Source organism: Empidonax traillii, unplaced genomic scaffold (assembly GCF_003031625.1).
Source record: "Empidonax traillii isolate 1590-97213 ecotype Southwest subspecies unplaced genomic scaffold, ASM303162v1 scaffold41:size1892772, whole genome shotgun sequence".
Taxonomy (NCBI): domain Eukaryota; kingdom Metazoa; phylum Chordata; class Aves; order Passeriformes; family Tyrannidae; genus Empidonax; species Empidonax traillii.
Genome location: NW_020955234.1, coordinates 172,398 through 190,023, shown reverse-complemented (window position 1 = coordinate 190,023; position 17,626 = coordinate 172,398). Strand labels below are relative to the sequence as shown.

Sequence of the window (17,626 nt, the reverse complement as noted above, 5' to 3'; positions counted from 1 at the left end):
AGGGCTGCAATCTCCGAGGACAGGCACAAACAGTGAAATTAAAAGTAACTATATTATTGTGAAAAAAAACCCACCAACACACCACACCACCAAACAAACCTGATTTGTAGTAGTTGGGGATGTGAGCAACACCTGGCTAACAAAAAGGAAAAAAAAAACAACAAACAAACAAGCCACAAACAAAAGCACCCCAAAAAAACCCACAAACATGTACCTGTATTCTGGCTGCAGCCTTGCCCATAAACAGATTTTTCTCCTCCATGAGCACACAGGGATGTTTTGCACAGGAAACAAGCAACAGCTGCCAAGCAGATTCACTTGTTCAGTGTGGTCACTCCAAACTCGGTAGCACATTCCATTCCCTGGCCTAGGGCAAGGCAGGGGTTTTCCAGAGCTCTCCCGGCTGCTGCGTCACGGAGGATTTGGCCCCTGTGCGGTACATCTCTGATGTACAATGATTTTATTTAGAACACGCTTCAGCTCTTCAGCCTCCAGGCTGCAGAGGCAAGGTGCCAGTCTTCAGCAAGAGGGGGAAGGACTATAAATAGAGCAGGCAGGACTGCCACAGGCAGATTTTGGTCTGCTTAACTTTCTTGTTTAGCCTGGAAGAAGCAGAAATCCAATCTGCTGAGGAGAAATGGCACAGCACAGGGACCAGCAACAGCTCTTCTCTCAAGTCAGTGACTGTCTCTCATTTTCTGGGTACAGAGATACAGCCACTTACCTTTAATGAAGGACTGCTTCCCCCCAACTCTCTTGGCTTTTTGCAAGCTTTTGCCATGCAAACTGTCAGGTATCTTCATGAAATCAGCTACTCACGAGGGAAATGTTCCTTCATTTTCAAAACAAGAAACAAAATGAATCCCAGGATTAAGTAGACAGAGGTAACACACATTTCATCTTACCGAGGCCCGTGGAGCTTTAAGAACTGCTGTTTATCAGTTCTTGCTCTAATTTGTATCCCCATCATGTAGGCTCACTAGGAGATCTCCCTGGTGTTGTGTGTACAAGGAAGAGACATTTTTGCTACAGGACAGGTACATAAAAACAGCCCCAAGAGCCCAGTCCTGAACTCAAGAGATCTTTGTTTTCCCTCACAGGTACCTTTTTCATCCCTTACTCTGTGCTTGACTGGGTTACTATTAAAGAGAGAAACCATATTTCTACTGATTTCCACTGCCTAGCCCACCTTTCAGTGAGTATATTTTATTTACAGCACAAAGCTCATGGAGGCCGCCTTTGAATGGTGCATTTTAGACTCAAAGCACTTGAATGGATTCTTTGAACTCCACACCAGACTGCACTGCAGAGCAATGGTTCCCCCTATTCCCTCCTGCTGGGATGCACCCTAAGAAGGTTAACATTCAAAATAATTTCAGAATATGCTCTCAGCACTACACTATGTACAAAAGCAGATGGGATTACTTGGGTCGGGGGGGGAAAAAATCATATACTAAATATGACACTTGAAAGCAAACCATCAAGTCTTAGGGAAGACAGCTGGATCTCATAAATCTTTCTCTTCCACTAAATATTTAGCCTGCATTCCCTGTGTTTTTATTCTTGCTAAACCTGAGATACAAGAATCTAAATTGGAAGGCAAGCTGGAGCAGAGTATCAGTGACCTGCTACAACCATGGATTTCCACAGACACAATGGGTTTGCGGTCTATTGCAGTTTTCCTCCTGCCCACCCTCTGCTACACAGGCATGAAGGATTTCTCCGTTACACGGGGTTTAAGGTTTTATAGCCTTTTCTACCAACAAGTGCTTCTTTTTCTTCGGTTGGTTTAATCAATTAAGATAGCCAGGAGTTAGTGAGGACAACTTTATCACACTTGTATTTAGCTGCAGTCTCAGATGAGAGAAAACACCTGAAGTCTCTCTGTCCAAAGCTTGTCACCTCATGCTCTCCACATCAGAGCTGACTGACAATACACAGGGAAATGGCCACGCAGGGCCTTTTCTGTTGTTAACCCAGACAAAGCCAATGTTCTCCCATCACAGTCTGGTTTCAGAAATAAATACTTTCATCTGAAGCTTGCCTATGCACCTACAGGTCAGCTGAAAGCTAATGCCAGACCAAGAAGGGACAAACAAAATTCGCTGAAATTAAGAAAACTCCCACCCTACATCCACAAATAGAGGACAGTAACTGGATGTGCCTGATAAAAAGAACTGGCAACAGCAGACACTGGTAAAATCAGAAAAGAAACTCATTGGAGAGAAGTAACAGGACTTATAACTACAATAACAACAAATTTCAAAACTGGGTTTTGAAGAAATACTGAATCTATAAAAATTAAATAGACAGTACTTTTGCTACCTTTTAAAGTTTTTCATGGAGGTAAGTTTTAGCAACTTTTGCTGTAAAGTGAGTGAAGTTTTATCTAAGTACTGCACACTGTTCTTGCAAACCTATGCAAGTACATTCCTTCTCTAAATCTCTCTATGTCTGAATAATATACTTTGTTCATATTAAGACAACACTCCATATAACTTTATTTGTAGAATACCAAGTTGCAAACAGAGGTAAAAACAACAGAACATAAAAACTTATTATGAAAACAAACTAAAATAATAAAACAGTGCATTTTCCTCAATAGTTTAAATTCCTGTAAGAGCTTCAATAAAAAGCTTACTCCATTAAACATGAGTTTAATTTCAGCATTTGTTGTAATTTCTCTAGTGTATTAAAGAATCCTAAGTCGCTTTAACAAACATTCTAATTAGCAAATCCAATAGCACAAGGAGTTTCTGTGAGGGACTATACAGTAGTTCCCATTGCATGAATGCAAATGGGCAACACTATATATAAAAAAGACAAACCATTTAACAAGAGTGAAGATATTTGCACTATGGATAAACTGAACACAAATTAAAGTGAACTCTGAAATTACAGAGTTGCATTAACACAAAGGCACGTTTTACTTTTAGTGTAAATTCACATTTCTAGAAGGTAAAAGTTTTGTGCCCAGGCAACTTCAAGTCATCGCAGCACAATCAGTCAAACAACTCTTAACTGCACACATCTGAACTTTCAATAGAAAGATCTGGTTTCTATTTCTTTAATCCAGTTTTATTAAGGGAGAAATTAAATTAGAAACAGAAGGGCTCCCCATCCCATATTTACAGCCTGCAAACTCTGCTGCTTTCTCGTCAGAAATTCTGGTTTTGCTGTCAAATTTTGTTAAGCTTCGTAACTATCAGCACCCTCACAGTTTGGTCAAAGGCCCCACAGACACACAGTCCCTTTTTGTCAGGGCTCCAGTCCAGGCTGGAGATGGGCTGTGTTGACAGAGTCACGTTCTGCAAGAGACTGACAGACCCTGCCACCCCCATCTCGGCTCCTTCCGAATCCTTCTTGGAGCGCTGAGCCGGGTACTCACTGGCGATGGGAAAAGGAAAACAAAAACAAACACACCTGCTTAGAATTTACTGATGCAAACACACCTTTACCCTCCTTATTTCCTGTCCTACAGATAAGGCAAATAAATGTCTGTCATTAAAAATAATGAATAATCCCATCTAGCTATACCCACACTGCATATTTAGCAGGCATTTCATGAAAGAAAAAAAGGAGGCAAGAAGTTTTTAATCCTGACACCTCTCTCCAACAGCCCTTCATTTTTTAACCATTTGGCTTTTGCCACAGGCAGGAAAATTTCACCTCAACTACTCTGAAACCTAATGCACCTCCTTTACTGTCTTTAGTATGATGAAATTATTTTTCCACGTAAAGCAAGAAGATGTAAACATAAGAATCATTAAAAGTCTAAGCTTTCAATATTCTTCTCAGACATAGCTGCTACTGCATGTGAATTTTAAGAAACCCATTTTCTTCCATTTATCATCTTAACCAAGTATATAATTAGATTTTCATCATGTTAAGAAAACTGACAAGGGCAAAATTTACCTGTGGTGTCATATTCTCTTAAGGATTAATTCAAGATTCCAGATCAAGTTCTGACACTGAGCTCACCCTTTCTATTGCATTTTTAAGCAATAATTTTAACTAGATATTCTGAGGTTGGAAGCAGGACCCCACTCATCATTTTCAGAAAGATTCTTTCTTAAAACATTAAATGGTAGGTTTCTTATTCCCAGATGAAGAAATGACCACTTACTATTTCCAGAGATGAAGGCTCCCAGATCCTCCACTTGTCATAAATATATCTCTGTTCTGTGGCAGGTGCCTGACCTGCCATATGGTAGATTTTTGTGCCTAATAAAAAAAAAAAATAAAATCAGCATTGTACAGAAGTAATTTAGTGATGAACTTCATAGGAAAAGGTACAGAATCTTAAAACAGAGACCACTTGTGTAAAGAGAGCCCAGCCTTCTCATGGTGGATGGTTAATTTAACTGTCTGATGTCTCTTAAAATCATGACTGGAAGGAAATGCACTGCAAATACTGCACAAACACAACAAACAGTCTACAATTCAAATTTAAACCTCACCCAAGGCTCAGCAAGATCCTGCAGCAACAGAAATCACTTAGGAAAAACGCCAGCACACGTGCTCTGATTTAATGCATATCTGTCTGTAAACATCCACGAGGAAAAGCTTAAATGCACTAAATGAACGACAAATTCCGTTTTCACATTTTAATTATTACAAACACTAATTCAGTAAAAAAATACTGTTTTATAAAGTAACCTGGGCTTTTATTACCTATTTGTACTATGCCTAAAGTACTCTGACAGTATATATGCAGGAAGCTTGTTTCCTGTTAAGAAATCCTCTTGTCTCCCCATACCTTCTCTGAAACAGAAGCGAAACCTTTGGTTGGATGCTGAGTTCTCATATCAAAAACATGGAATTTTCCCTCAAGTGATGTGGCCACCAGCTTGTTCATGTTTATATCTTTTCTGTCAAACTCCACGCTGCAAACCTGGAAATACAAGAAAGATATATTCACTCTTAAAATGTAGCCATTGCTAAAAAAAATAGGGTGTTCTGTGATTTGTAGATATACATTAATAATTTATTATTCCTACTATAACATCCTCACCAATTTGGAAATAACAAATCCATCTGAAAACACGAATCCAACTGAACAATACCCCATGCTGTCCTGACCAAGGATTTGAGGTGTACAATTTTTTTGAACTTAAAGAAAATGATTTCTTGGTGCAACCTCAGCAGAAACATCTTCTGGGTAAGTTTCACAGGGAAGTCCTTTTAATTTTTCCACCCTGCGTAGAAGCTGGAATGAAAAAATACTTTTATGGTTTCCTTACCCCGTTCTTAATGTTGGTCTCCCACCGCAGGGACATGGTTTTTAAATCAAACAGTTTGATGTCCCCATTGTCGTATCCAGCACATACAACGCGTTCCTCCTGGTTGTAAGCATTGCCTGGACACAGAGAAAGAATTCATCAGAAAACACAAACCCTCTTTAGCGTGTAAATTTCAGAAGTCCTGAGCCTGCAATTTCAACTTACATCTATGGAAAAAAAAAAAAAAAAAACATTTAAAAATTGCTATTGGGATATTAAGATTTCATGAACTGGATGGTACTCAAAGCAGAAGGGAACAGAAAAATCTTGTGTATGACACAAGGAGCTGGTTCTGTGCAAAAGAAAAATGCAGAGTTCAAGCATTGCTGTTTTCTTTAATTAGCTCTTAAGCTTCAAGGATCTTCTCATAAATTAATGCCTTAATGCTTGGTAGTTGGACCTACACTACAACAGTGATGGGTTCCCTGTGCATGGCAATATTTACGCTCCTTCAGGAAAACACAGCTGGACATACTATTTTTACATTCCTAGGCTTAAAAATAAAGCTTGCACAGCTTATCTGTGAAACCACAGAATCAGTGAATCATTCAGGTTGGAAAAGACCTTCAAGATGATCGAATCCAACCTCAAATGGCGGCCAAAGGTGATTAGAGAATGATTCCAAAACCAAGCTATCACAAAACTGGCTTATTTAAAAAAAAACAAAAAAACAACATAAAACCCACAGAAATTAGGCAATGTTGAAAAGGAAACTCTGCTACTTATGCATCTACACAAAATAAACTATTCCATAACATCCTGAAATACAGTGATAATCATCAAAGCCTAGTCATATTAGAGGGAGGAACGGTCATAATCTGATCGATTACCAAATGCCACTGTCCAGCAGTCTCTTTTGCTCTCCCCCTGTACAGGTTCCATATTAGCCACGGGAGTGTCTTTCTGCCTCGGGTCCCACACCTTCACAGTTCCTGGGAAAGAAGGACAATGGATTTTGTGTTAGGGATACAGTGTCACGCTGTGTTCATTTTCCCAGGAAAGCCCTTTGCTCTTCAGTCTCATGATTCAAAAACCCTTTCAATTCCAGAAAGCCTGACTGTGATTAGTGGATACAAGAAAGAACCACAAAACCAAACAGAAATAAAGTGAAAGCATTGCTTAAGGATGTATTTTCTCTACTTGATATTTTGCATTTATTCTGCTCTGTATTCCTTCTGTCCCAGCCTCAGTGACAACAGTGTATTTTGCTTATCTGCAGCTTCTAAAAGAGAGAAAATTTGTCCCAAGGAAGATTCAAAAGACAGTGTATGAAGAACTAGTTGCAACAGGTTGTAACTAGTTCCGATGGCAGACTGTGCCCTGCCATCAGAGCTCACAGGCTCAGAGGAACTGAGAAGACTTGCAGAGTTCACTAACTCACCATCTCGACTGCCAGTCACAATTTCTGGTGCACCTTCCCCAATTCCTAAGCCACCTACACCATCTATACTGTTTATGATTTCCTTATGACCTTTCACAGAATACACTGGTATTTCAGGAGCTTCTAAATTCCTAGGCAAGAAAGAAAAAGAACAGATAATATGGCATTTTCCTTGACACTCAGGATTTGTATAAAAATGAGAGGAAACTTGAGCATAAATCATATAAGCTCAGACTAACAGTGAGAACAAAATATGGATATCACCATTAAGAACCACGTGTCTTTGTTTATTCCTCTTTGGCTACTGTTTTGGACTGGTCTGAAAAGTTTGGCTCAGTTCTGGACTTCCCTGTCTGGAAAGGCAGTTGAGGGATTCACCACAGCAATCCTTCAGATCCAGTTTTTATGCTGGAGTAAAAATTAATCACACTACAGATCAAAATACTCCAGTTAGCTCTAGTTTCAGTAAAGTTATAAAACAACCTGATTCACTGATCCCCACCTAGCTGACTACTGGTCTTCAACTTCAGGTGAATATTGTATCCAGCCACAGTTTTCATGGTTCTTTCCCACTGATTCCCATTCTTTGAGAACCCTTCAGAATTTCATTTTACATTTCCACTAGTGAGTATTCCATGTCATTCTTGCTATTCCAACAAGAATTGGCAATTCCATGGCAAGGGATATATCATAATAATGGTAATAAAATAATCCCCTTTTGACATTATTTTATTTGGTAATCAATTTACCTAAAAATTAATTACACAAATCATTCAGAGACCTGAAAAAAAAAAATTTAAAACTTCAAGATTAAATACATATATTTAATCTAGACATCAAATTCAGCTTGAGCATAACCTGTTGTTTGTATTTTGTACATCCACTCAAAAGCCTCTTTTCAGAGGAGGACCTCACAGGACTTTAACAGGTTTTTGTAGCTGCACACAGAAGATGGGAGTGAAGCGGCACTGAATTAAACACTGTGCAGAACTGATGCTGTTTTTAGAAAACAGGCACAGTCCAAATACAGTAGCCAGTGAAGCTTACACTGGGTCCCAACCACAAGAAGCAGGGAGAGCATCTCATGCAAAAGCCAGGCACAGAAACCTCCATTCAGAGAGACAAACACAACACCAAGTGGAATATCCATGCTTACCATATGTTAAGGTTCCCATCGAAATCTCCTGTAGCTAAGTATCTTTGCTGCAGAGATGTAGCTCCAAAAGTTCCACATTTTATAGGTTTGGACTTTTCAATCTTTTAAAGGAAGGAAACTGTGTCAGCACGTGGAAAAGGCAACACAAACCCACAGATGATGCAGCTCTCAGGAGTCCACAGAGGCAGGTGTCAGTGAAACACACATAGGATATTTGGTGCAAAACACTATCAAAATGCTACCACAGGTAAACTACACTTGGAGTTTATTTCCCTGAGAACAGGAAAGCAGAGGGTCCAGTTTAGTGGTCTTGAAGAGCAACAATTTATTTGCTTGTGGCCTGATGGGGCTTTATGCGCCTGAGGCACTGATACCCCTGAGAATGAGCCAGTGCTCGGAGGTCAGTCTGAGGGGAAAGAAACAAACAAAAAAACCCCGAAACACCCCAAAAACAGCCCTGTAACCCATAATGCAACCCATGACAACCAACCAAGGAACATAGGCTCGTTGATGAGTGGCAAGAAACAGTCACAGACTCAATCAGGCTGGAAAAGATCACCGAGTCCGACCTATGACTGAACACCCCCATGTCAACCAGACCCTGGCACCGAGTGCCACATCCAGCCTTTTTCCTTAACCACCTCCAGGGACGGTGACTCCACCACCTCCCTGGGCAGCCCATTCTAACGTTCAATCAACCCTTCGGCGAAAAAATTTCCCCCTAACGCCCAACCTAAACCTCCCGCGGCCCAGCTTGAGCCTGTGCGTCCTCTCGCCCTGGGAGAAGAGCCCGACCCCCGCCCGGCTTCACCCTCCGGTCAGGGAGTCGTGGAGAGCGATAAGGTCACCCCTTAGCGACGGGACAGCCAGGACACCGCGGGATCGGCGCGTTTAACAGGCACACCAGCCTCGGGTTTTGCCCCCTGGCCCTGCACAAGCCAGGCATGGAAGGATGGGGGGGGGGGGTGCCGCGCTCACCTCCCGCAGCAGCTCCAGGCGGCCCCCCCGCAGCTCGTAGAGCTGGACGAGGCCGGTGCCGCGGGCGGCGCTGCCCAGGCACAGCAGGCGGGCGCTGCGGGGCACCCACTTGCAGTCGAACACGGTGTAGTTGAGCGCCTGCTGGGCGTGCGACACCACCTGCGGCCGCTCCGGCCCCGGCGCCGCCGCCGACATGCCCGCCCCGCGCCCGCCGCTCCCCGGCGGATGCGGCGGCAGCGCCCGCCGGCCCCTTCCGGCGGCCGCGGCACCACGTGGTGGGAGGGATCGCGGGCGGACATGGAGGCGCAGGCGGCGGCCCCGGCCGGCGGCTTCACCAGCGTCGTGTCCCGGCGGAGGCGGAGGAAGCGGCGGGCGGGCGGCGAGGAGCCGGCCGAGGCCCCCATGGACACGGCGGGGCCGCGGCCCAGCAAGCGGCCCGCCTTCCCTCCCGTGTCCGCCGAGGCGCTCGGGGTACGGGGAGCGGCGGGGGAACGCCGGAGGTCCTCGGGTTTCCCCCCGCTCCTCCTCCTCTGTCTGATTCTGTCTCTTTCTCTTCTCTCCTCTCCCTCGGTAGATCGGGAAGGGCGAGCTGAGGAAGATCCCCGTGCCCGCCAACAGGTACACGCCGCTCAAGGAGAACTGGATGAAGATATTCACGCCCATCGTGGAGCACCTGCAGCTTCAGATCAGGTTCAACCTGAAAACGAGGAACGTGGAGATCAAGGTAAAGGGAGCCAGCCCCCTTCCTCCTGCCTGCCCTGCTAAGTAGAAGGGAAGGTTGGGCAGAGATCGCGTAGCACCCTCCCCGCATCTGGAGGGGCCTACAGGGAAGCGACTCCATCAGGAACTGCAGTGACAGGATAAGGGGGAAGGAGTACAGATTGGGGAAATTTAGGTTAGATATCAGGAAGAAATTTTTTTACTCTGAGGGCGGAGACACACTGGAACAGGCTGCCCAGGGTTGCTGTGGATGTCCCATCCCTGGAATAGTTCAAATACAGGTTGGATGGGGCACTGAGCAACCTGGTCCAGCGGGAGGTGTCCCTGCCCATGGCAAGGGGGTTGGAGCGAAATGATTTTTAAGATCCATTCCAATCCCTTAACATTCTGTGATTCTAACTCCTGAAAGTCAGGGCCTCTCATGTTCAACGTGATTCCTTATTGTTCCACAGATTAGACTATAGAAGCACCCCTAATCCCAATAATGCTTGGAAAAACGGAAACTGTGTGGTTTCACCTACCCAGAAGACCCTCACAGGGGATGAAATCTGTCAATTCTTGTTCAGAACAAGTAGTTAATGCAAGTAAAATCCAAAAGTGTAACAGAAGGGGCCAGCATGAACTGGAGGGGCATTCAGTTTTTGTAGGAGAAAATTATGTACTGTAGCACTAAGGAAAAATTTTAATCTATGTGTTAGATAGGATTTTGGAATGAAATGTTTTCCAGCTATTTAATGCTTACCTGACAATTTTGACTGAACAGTGTCTTTAGAGGGGGGCACCAAATCTTCTAATGGTTGTGGCAGACAATAAGGGCCTGTAGTATTTGATTGCTTGTAATTTTTCTTTAATGGATTGCACTGCAATACCTTAGGGCACAGATACCAACACAGACCTGCAAATGTTGTAGATGCTCATTCTTTTCCCTTACTCCTTCTCATGAATATTCAAACTAGCAGTTTTTAAGTCTCGGTCCAAAGCTTTGACATAAGACTTGCTGAATTAACAGTGTAGATGTACGAGATCTTCCAGTACTGAAAGTACAGGCACCAACAGGAATTTTGCTTCCTAACCTTGAAATCTTACCGCTGGAGGAAAGATGACAGAACTACACCTTACTTAAGCTTCCTAGAAATAACTTCCAGGAAAAGGGAGGGAGGAGCAGGAACTCCTGTGCTTCTATTCCACAAGTGTGCAGGAGCAAAACCTGGGATTTTAACATCACTTTTTGATACCAATTGATGTCTGGTGAGAAGGAAGATTTTGTTCCTGATCAAGCAGATTTCGTTTTGCCCATAGCCCTACTTAGTTTAGTTCATGCTGGTTTTGGGTTTTCTCAATAAAAAGGGTTCTCAGTGGAGGGGGGGAATTTTCAGCACCTTCTCTCTTCTCTCCCCTCCAAGCACAGGCTTCTTCAAATCCCAGTTCTAGCTTCCCTGGTCTTAATTTGTACACATAATGTCTTGTCTTGCAGACTTGTCAAGAGACAAAGGATCTCAGTGCCCTGACAAAAGCAGCTGATTTTGTGAAAGCGTTTATACTTGGGTTTCAAGTAGAGGTGAGTCTCCCAGCAGCTTGGTTGCGAGATCGCTCCAGTTTGCTAGCATGATGTCTTTGGCCTCTGCAAATTACAGAAAGACAGAAAAACCCTGGGGTGGTTTTCTAGAAATAAATTTGTTTGAAATTGTGACTGGAGTGGATGTTGAGTTCCTTAAGGTAACGCAAGATAGAAACGTAACCTTGAAACAACACATAATTTAATTTATGACAAAGAGGACATACTTGGCTTGTGTAAGACAGCATGATGCAGTAAATCTGGCTGAGGTGCTCTGCACAGATCAAGACTGTTCATTTTGCCTTAGTCCAAGCCAATAACCTGCAGCCTGTGCAAAACTCAAACTCTTTAGCGAAAAGAAACCCACTTTTTGCAGTATTGTAGGAGCTGCTCCTTGTCCCAGACCTGTACTGGCTTCACTAGCACAGGTGAAGTTAGAGTGAATGCAGGGGCATAGGGTAGGGTTTTCTAGACAAAAATACCTACATTGCTGTTGAAAAAGCAGTGCATTTAACTTTAGCTATTATTTGATAGACGAATTGGAGAAATTCAGCTGATGTCATCTGTTCCTATGCAAAAAGAGAACATCTGCTTTAAACTCTGTGGTAGTGGAGCACTCGTGCTGATAACACATCTCTTGCTCTTTTAGGACGCTCTTGCTCTCATCAGATTGGATGATCTTTTTCTCGAGTCATTTGAAGTTACAGACGGTGAGTAGTTGCTGCTGCAGTATTCCAGGAGTTGTGTGTGTGTCTCCTTCAAGTATCGTTCTTTTTCCCTTCTCCACTTGTGTCACTTGCCCTCACAGAGGAGGAAAACCAGAAGCATCTATTTTGTCATGTATCACCGGGTTTCCTTGGAGTTCTCTGTAGAGCAGCATCTGAACCCAATCTACTTAATTTCTACCTCTGTTAAGTGGGTGGGCTTTGCCTCTGTTTCCTCAGTCTGAAGTGCAGTGGAATGCCTTCTACTGCTGTTCTGCAGTAGAGTTTCTCTTGGATGCCAGAGACCTCACAGTGAGGTAGCACTGGGTGCAGTTTGCACTGCTGGTCGCAAAAAGTAAAATCCGAATGGATCTGCATTCAGCAGTGAAGTTGTTTCTGTATTACTTGTCCTGAGTTGTTTCCAGTAACTTGACCAAGGGGAGGATTACAGGGATACACGCCACTGCTGTTACCCTGGGCATGTTATTCTCGTTTCAGTCAAACCTTTGAAAGGAGATCATCTGTCAAGAGCAATAGGGAGAATAGCAGGGAAAGGTGGAAAAACCAAATTCACCATAGAAAACGTAACCAGGACACGCATCGTTCTCGCTGACCAGTAAGTACAGACTGACTCCCTCCTGGTCAAAACACAGTCCCCTCGGCTCATCCATGTCCCCTGCCAGGAACAAAGATAACTTGGATTTTTTGGAACTGTTGCAGAGCAGTAGTAAGAAAAAATAAGTGCTATTTTTAATTAACACAAGTATTTATTTGACCTTTTGTTATGAGAATGACAGTCACCAGCACACTTAGAATTCCGTCATTGCCCACAGTGTAGGAGTTCCTTTTTACGAATAATCAAAGTTGAACTCACCAACCCAGCCACATTTTCCTCCTGAAGCAGCTACACTGTTAAATTTCCAAATTGTAAAATCTATTTTAAAAGGATTTAGAAGAGCACAGGTCTTACATTGTAGATTTTCTGGGCTTCAGTTGGGATTTTTTACTATTTACAAGTGTAGAAAAGGAACTAGTCCACTGATACAGAATTCCACATTTATCTCTCACCTCCAACTCTACTAACTCTCTAATCACAGAGGGTTTTTTCCATTAACTGAGGCTACTTTGCTTTTTACAGAAAAATTCATATTTTGGGATCTTTTCAGAACATTAAAATGGCACGAACAGCAATTTGCAATCTAATTTTAGGTAAGTCCTCTTATCTAATCTTCTTCACTTCATATAAATAGATCTTGCATTTTGAGAAACTGCTTCATGGCTCTTACCTTCTTCCTGGCCTGTCTATACCTGCACTTGGAGCAGGTAGTTTGGTGGCAGTTGGCTTGTTGCCCTTAAGAAAAAGTTTTGGAGGGGGGAAGTGAGGAGTCCAGGGCTTCATTCTGGCTCCAAAACCCTCTCTGTGGGGCAGAGAGATGTTCTGCCTTTTGATGTAGCTGCAACATTCCCCGAGGGGTTCTTGAAAAGCAAAGGGGACAACTCACCCTAACAGCAGCAGCTTTTAACTCTGCACCTGCAGTAAGACTGACCTTGCCCATCCTTCTTACCCTTGGGCTTAGTTCTCCGCTTTTCGCACAAGTGTGAGAGCAAAACATCCATTTTTGTGACATGGATCACCTCGTTTGCTGACTGGATTTGTGCTTTCTTCTGCAGGAAGTCCTCCTTCCAAAGTTTATGGCAATATTAGGGCAGTGGCCAGCAGAGCAGCCGAGAGGTTCTGAGCTGCAGCACCAAGGACGGGGGCTGGGAGTCCAGGTTCCTGGACACAAAGGAGTTCTAGTTCCTGGACACACAGGAGGCCTGGAGCTACAGAAGCCACAGCTCTTCTGCTGGATTTGGAAGCCCAGAAGAAAACTGGGACTGTTTTTGCAGTCTGACTGCCTTCAGACATGTGGTGTGATCTGAACATACATAACGTCTCTATATAATTATTAAAAGGTATTTTAAGTTGTGTCCATATCAAAAGCACGAGTACATGATTTTTTACTTAAACAGCCTCCAACAAAAACACGCTTCATTACGGATTTTCAGAACGTCAGAGTTTTAAGAGGCTGCTATCAGAACTTCAGAAAGCCTTTGAGTTTCATGTTTTGAGCTTAAAGGAATCGGCATAATTAAGCATTTAAATCCACACATCACAGTTTGGTATCTTCCTGGAAAAAGGAAGAGTCAACTGGAATGCAGAGTTCGATGGCAGGCTGCCCACCAAGTAAGTCTCTGCTGCTGCTGGAACAACGCATCACATGGAAAGAGTAAGACAAAGAGGTAAATAACATATTTGCACTTAATCCTGAATCTGCACATATATAAATCTTTTAATTCTCTTGAAAAAGATCTGTAAGGACAGCCTAGTGAAGCCAAGACCCACTGGGTTTAGTACTTGCCAGGGTACCAGAGCATGAACAACTGGAAAGTCCTGTGTCTCCTCCTCCTTAAAATACTAAATGCACCCAAGAGTAGAGGGAGAGATTAGAGAGGCCAGTTCCTGTAGGACTTAAAAATGGGCTCTTTTCTCCTAATCCTGCTTGCCAACCTTGTGGCCAAATCTCTTGCAGAAGAATTCATTTCACTCAATGTCCAAGTTTCCAGAGCAGCACTCTGCAGTATGGGATTATCATTACAGCCAAATTGATTCATGCCTTGAGCTGCCAACAGATTTAAGACTTGCTGAGTTACCTAAATATACAGTGCTCAGCAGTCCAAGCTGTACAGGGGAGAGCAGCTCCAGGTGCACAGACCTGGTCAGCACATCTTCTGTTCATCATCTGCCTTTACCTCAATTAGCCTGAAAGATAAGGGAGAGGGAGGCAAGAACACACAAAAATTATTGCTTATCCTAAATCAGGTGCATATTGATCCCAACCCAGATCAGCAGGAAGGAGAGGGCAGCACTCAGAAGGCCCAAACACCTGCACCCCAAAGAGCACAGCAGAGGTGCTGGGAGTGACATACCCCTGCAGGGAGGACTGGTGTCACCAGCACAAGGCTCAGACCTTTCCCTGAGGAGGAACCTGCCTTTCATTCTCCATTTCATTAATGTTTGTTTTGCTCTTTAAGCCACCTTCCACTTACCACAAGGATTTCAAGGTATTTTATCCAGTTTGGACACTTAGCAAAGAGAACTATGTGGCTTTGGAAAACCTCAACATATAAGGGGTCTTGAAACACTGAAATAAATCCTGAAAGTGTTCAGTGGACTGTGCAGCCTGTAGAGTTTTTCAGAGTAGACAAAAAACTGTGAACACGTTTTCCTTAGATCAGTGTGCAGAGCTGCTTTAAGGTGAACAGGAAAGGTTGTGTAAGTACTGAGGCACCCCAGCCAAGGTTCAAATATTTTATTTTGTATTCATATAGTATGAAGGTTCTTATAGTTCCCACAACATATGATGTAGCATGCAGAGGAAAAACTAAACATTCAACATAAATCATTTTTCCCCACACAAACTAAAAAAAAACCTCATCCCTCCCCTTCCAGTCCCCCTAAGGAAATAACATTAGCACTAATTTCTATAATGCCAGCCAAGATATGCACAAGCAAGAGAAATTGAAAGCATTTGCTAAAATGTTTGTAACAAATACTTATGTACAAAAAATTCACAAAAGACTAGTTCCCCCTTGAAGCAGAGCACATGGCAGTTGACACTGGAACAGATACAACCACTGGCTGGGATTATAAACCACGTACTGATCCAGAGGAAGAAAAAAGTTACATGTAGTGGAGATTTTTGTTTTGAACATTAACATTTACCAAAGTTTGGCAACATTATCTTTTAAATTATGCAAATTATGTAAACAAGAGGAACATTTCAAATCGATCTACATGCAAAACTTCATGTCATGCAAGGACACCAAGCACCTGGATTTCTCTCTCACAGACAGAGCCCATGATGTGCAGCACTCAGTTGAAGGAACAGCTATGGCAGACAGGTGCTCGATTGAAGAGGTTCAGACAACCTGCACTTTCCACTGCTCATTATAAAACAATTTTTTTTTTTAATAGAAAAACTACTATACAGGAAAGATGTACTGTTCTAAAAAAATCTAGCAAATGTTTTTCTTCCAGCCAATAGTACCACTGCAGAAAAGGGAAGGGATGATATAAAGTTGTAAAACATGGCTCGCTACTTTTATATCACACAAATATATCAAGTTACCTTCCGTTACAAATTATGATATGGACAAATCTAGAAAAGAAAAACATTCTCCAGGCAAAGGACTGGAGAACCGCAAGAGGTATAAATTTAGATAGTGTGAAGTTTTCCTCCTCTATGGCATAGGTTAACAAGATTTCCCCCCTGTATGAATCCTATATACATATATATATAAAATATTACCAGTTATTTATGCTACCTGTAGTATTTTTTTAAATGCAGGGGGGAAACTATCATGGTTGAAACAACAGAATTTAAATGGCAAGAACATTTTATAATCTAAGTACTTATAAAATAAGTAGGTGGGAACCCTGCACAGTTATGTTGATCCTAATTTCATTTAAGCTAAGCACAAGAGAAAAATCATGAATGCATCTAACAACTTGAGCAGCTGTATTTAAACTGAACCCAGAACAGCAGATGTGCCTTGGCTTCAGGACAGCTGTAACTGCTCCCAGTTCCTGGGTGACGGAGCCTAAGGGCCATCAAAGCATTCCGCAGTCACAATATGCACACGAGGACTAGTTCTTGGCAGTAGCATTAAACTATACTCTCATATTAAGTAGAACTGTACTAAGTTATTTAGCAAAGAGACACAGTCCCTGGTAATATATTAACAGGTATAAATAAACTTAGTCTCCTGTGTTACAAAAAAAAAAAAAAAAAATGTACTTAAGGTGATTTAATAAGAAGCAATGCTTTGTCAGCCAGTCAATATATAGAAACATCTGAACAGTCACAGGAAAAGGAAAAGAGTTGACCTAACACCCAGTTAAAATTTTACATTCTTCTACTATATATATAAAACTGTGTGAAACAAAAGTAAGGATGTATATCCATATATTGAACTGTTAATATTCTGCTTGGCACTTTGTACTCTAGTTTTGTTTCTGAATCAAGTATATTAAATTAAAGCCCACCTAGCTACTACATATAGAAAGCTACATATATATCTATATATAAATACACACACACATATATATATATAGATAGATATTTCCTTGTTATAAAAGATGAAGAAAAATAAATTAAAAAGCCAACCCCTTCCCTTTCTCCGCCACACTGATATGCTCTTTCCATCTTTGCTGTCCTTCAGACTTTAAAGTGCTACACTGAGTTATTGAGAGAATAAAAGTTCAATAACACTTAGTTGGCTTCATGAGGCTCATGTTGGAAAATGTGGCTTCACAGAGAAAAATACTTCCATTTAAATACACAGAGAGCATTGCTGGACGTCTGGAGCAGATCTTCAGAGATGGAGAAGAAAGCAAAAGTGTTGGGTGGTGCCCTACAGAGTCACACGTCTACAACCATCTTTTTGTGGATATCTAGGCCTCCTACAACCTGGGAGAAAAATAAGGTTCAGAGACATGAGAAATGAAAGTTAGCAAGGCACAAAGAACACATTCAATAGATGCATTCAGGTCAATCATAATGACAGTACTTCCCTGGCCTCTCCACACTGATTTACATTTCACAAGTACTCCTGAGGGACAGAAATGAATTATGTACGAACCAAGGTTGTTCAATATTAGCACAATTCACACTCAAGAGGCCTGAAAACCAGTGTAAATGACACCATTTTGGCGTTCCTCCCCAGCTCCTATTCTGACCTTGCACTGTTTTTCTGCACGTTAAATAAAATGCTGACTTGATTTCTAAAAGACCCTGTAAAACTGCG

The 17,626-nt window shown here is 42.3% G+C and overlaps 3 protein-coding genes across 5 annotated transcripts in view; 1 reads left to right on the top strand and 2 right to left on the bottom strand.

Annotated features, from left to right (window-relative positions):
• Positions 1-2,477: 2,477 nt before the first annotated feature.
• Positions 2,478-9,021, bottom strand: WDR92 (WD repeat domain 92). Its single transcript, XM_027878403.1, has 8 exons — positions 8,798-9,021; positions 7,820-7,920; positions 6,664-6,794; positions 6,113-6,214; positions 5,244-5,359; positions 4,760-4,894; positions 4,127-4,224; positions 2,478-3,387 (listed from the first exon to the last, which is right to left on the bottom strand). Exons 1-8 carry the CDS (start codon positions 8,990-8,992, stop codon positions 3,180-3,182), a joined length of 1,086 nt encoding a protein of 361 aa, XP_027734204.1. The 5' UTR covers positions 8,993-9,021; the 3' UTR covers positions 2,478-3,179.
• Positions 9,003-13,759, top strand: PNO1 (partner of NOB1 homolog). Its single transcript, XM_027878408.1, has 7 exons — positions 9,003-9,268; positions 9,372-9,521; positions 10,992-11,075; positions 11,722-11,782; positions 12,275-12,392; positions 12,915-12,985; positions 13,448-13,759. The coding sequence occupies exons 1-7, from the start codon at positions 9,023-9,025 to the stop codon at positions 13,513-13,515; spliced, it is 798 nt and encodes a 265-aa protein (XP_027734209.1). The 5' UTR covers positions 9,003-9,022; the 3' UTR covers positions 13,516-13,759.
• Positions 13,760-15,114: 1,355 nt separating this feature from the next.
• PPP3R1 (protein phosphatase 3 regulatory subunit B, alpha) overlaps positions 15,115-17,626 on the bottom strand; it is a 42,082-nt gene continuing 39,570 nt past the window's right edge. For all 3 annotated transcript variants that reach the window (XM_027878404.1, XM_027878406.1, XM_027878405.1), the window contains one exon: positions 15,115-17,289. In XM_027878404.1, the coding sequence (XP_027734205.1) occupies positions 17,242-17,289 (48 nt within the window). In that variant the 3' untranslated portion in view covers positions 15,115-17,241. The remainder of the gene's footprint in view (positions 17,290-17,626) is intronic.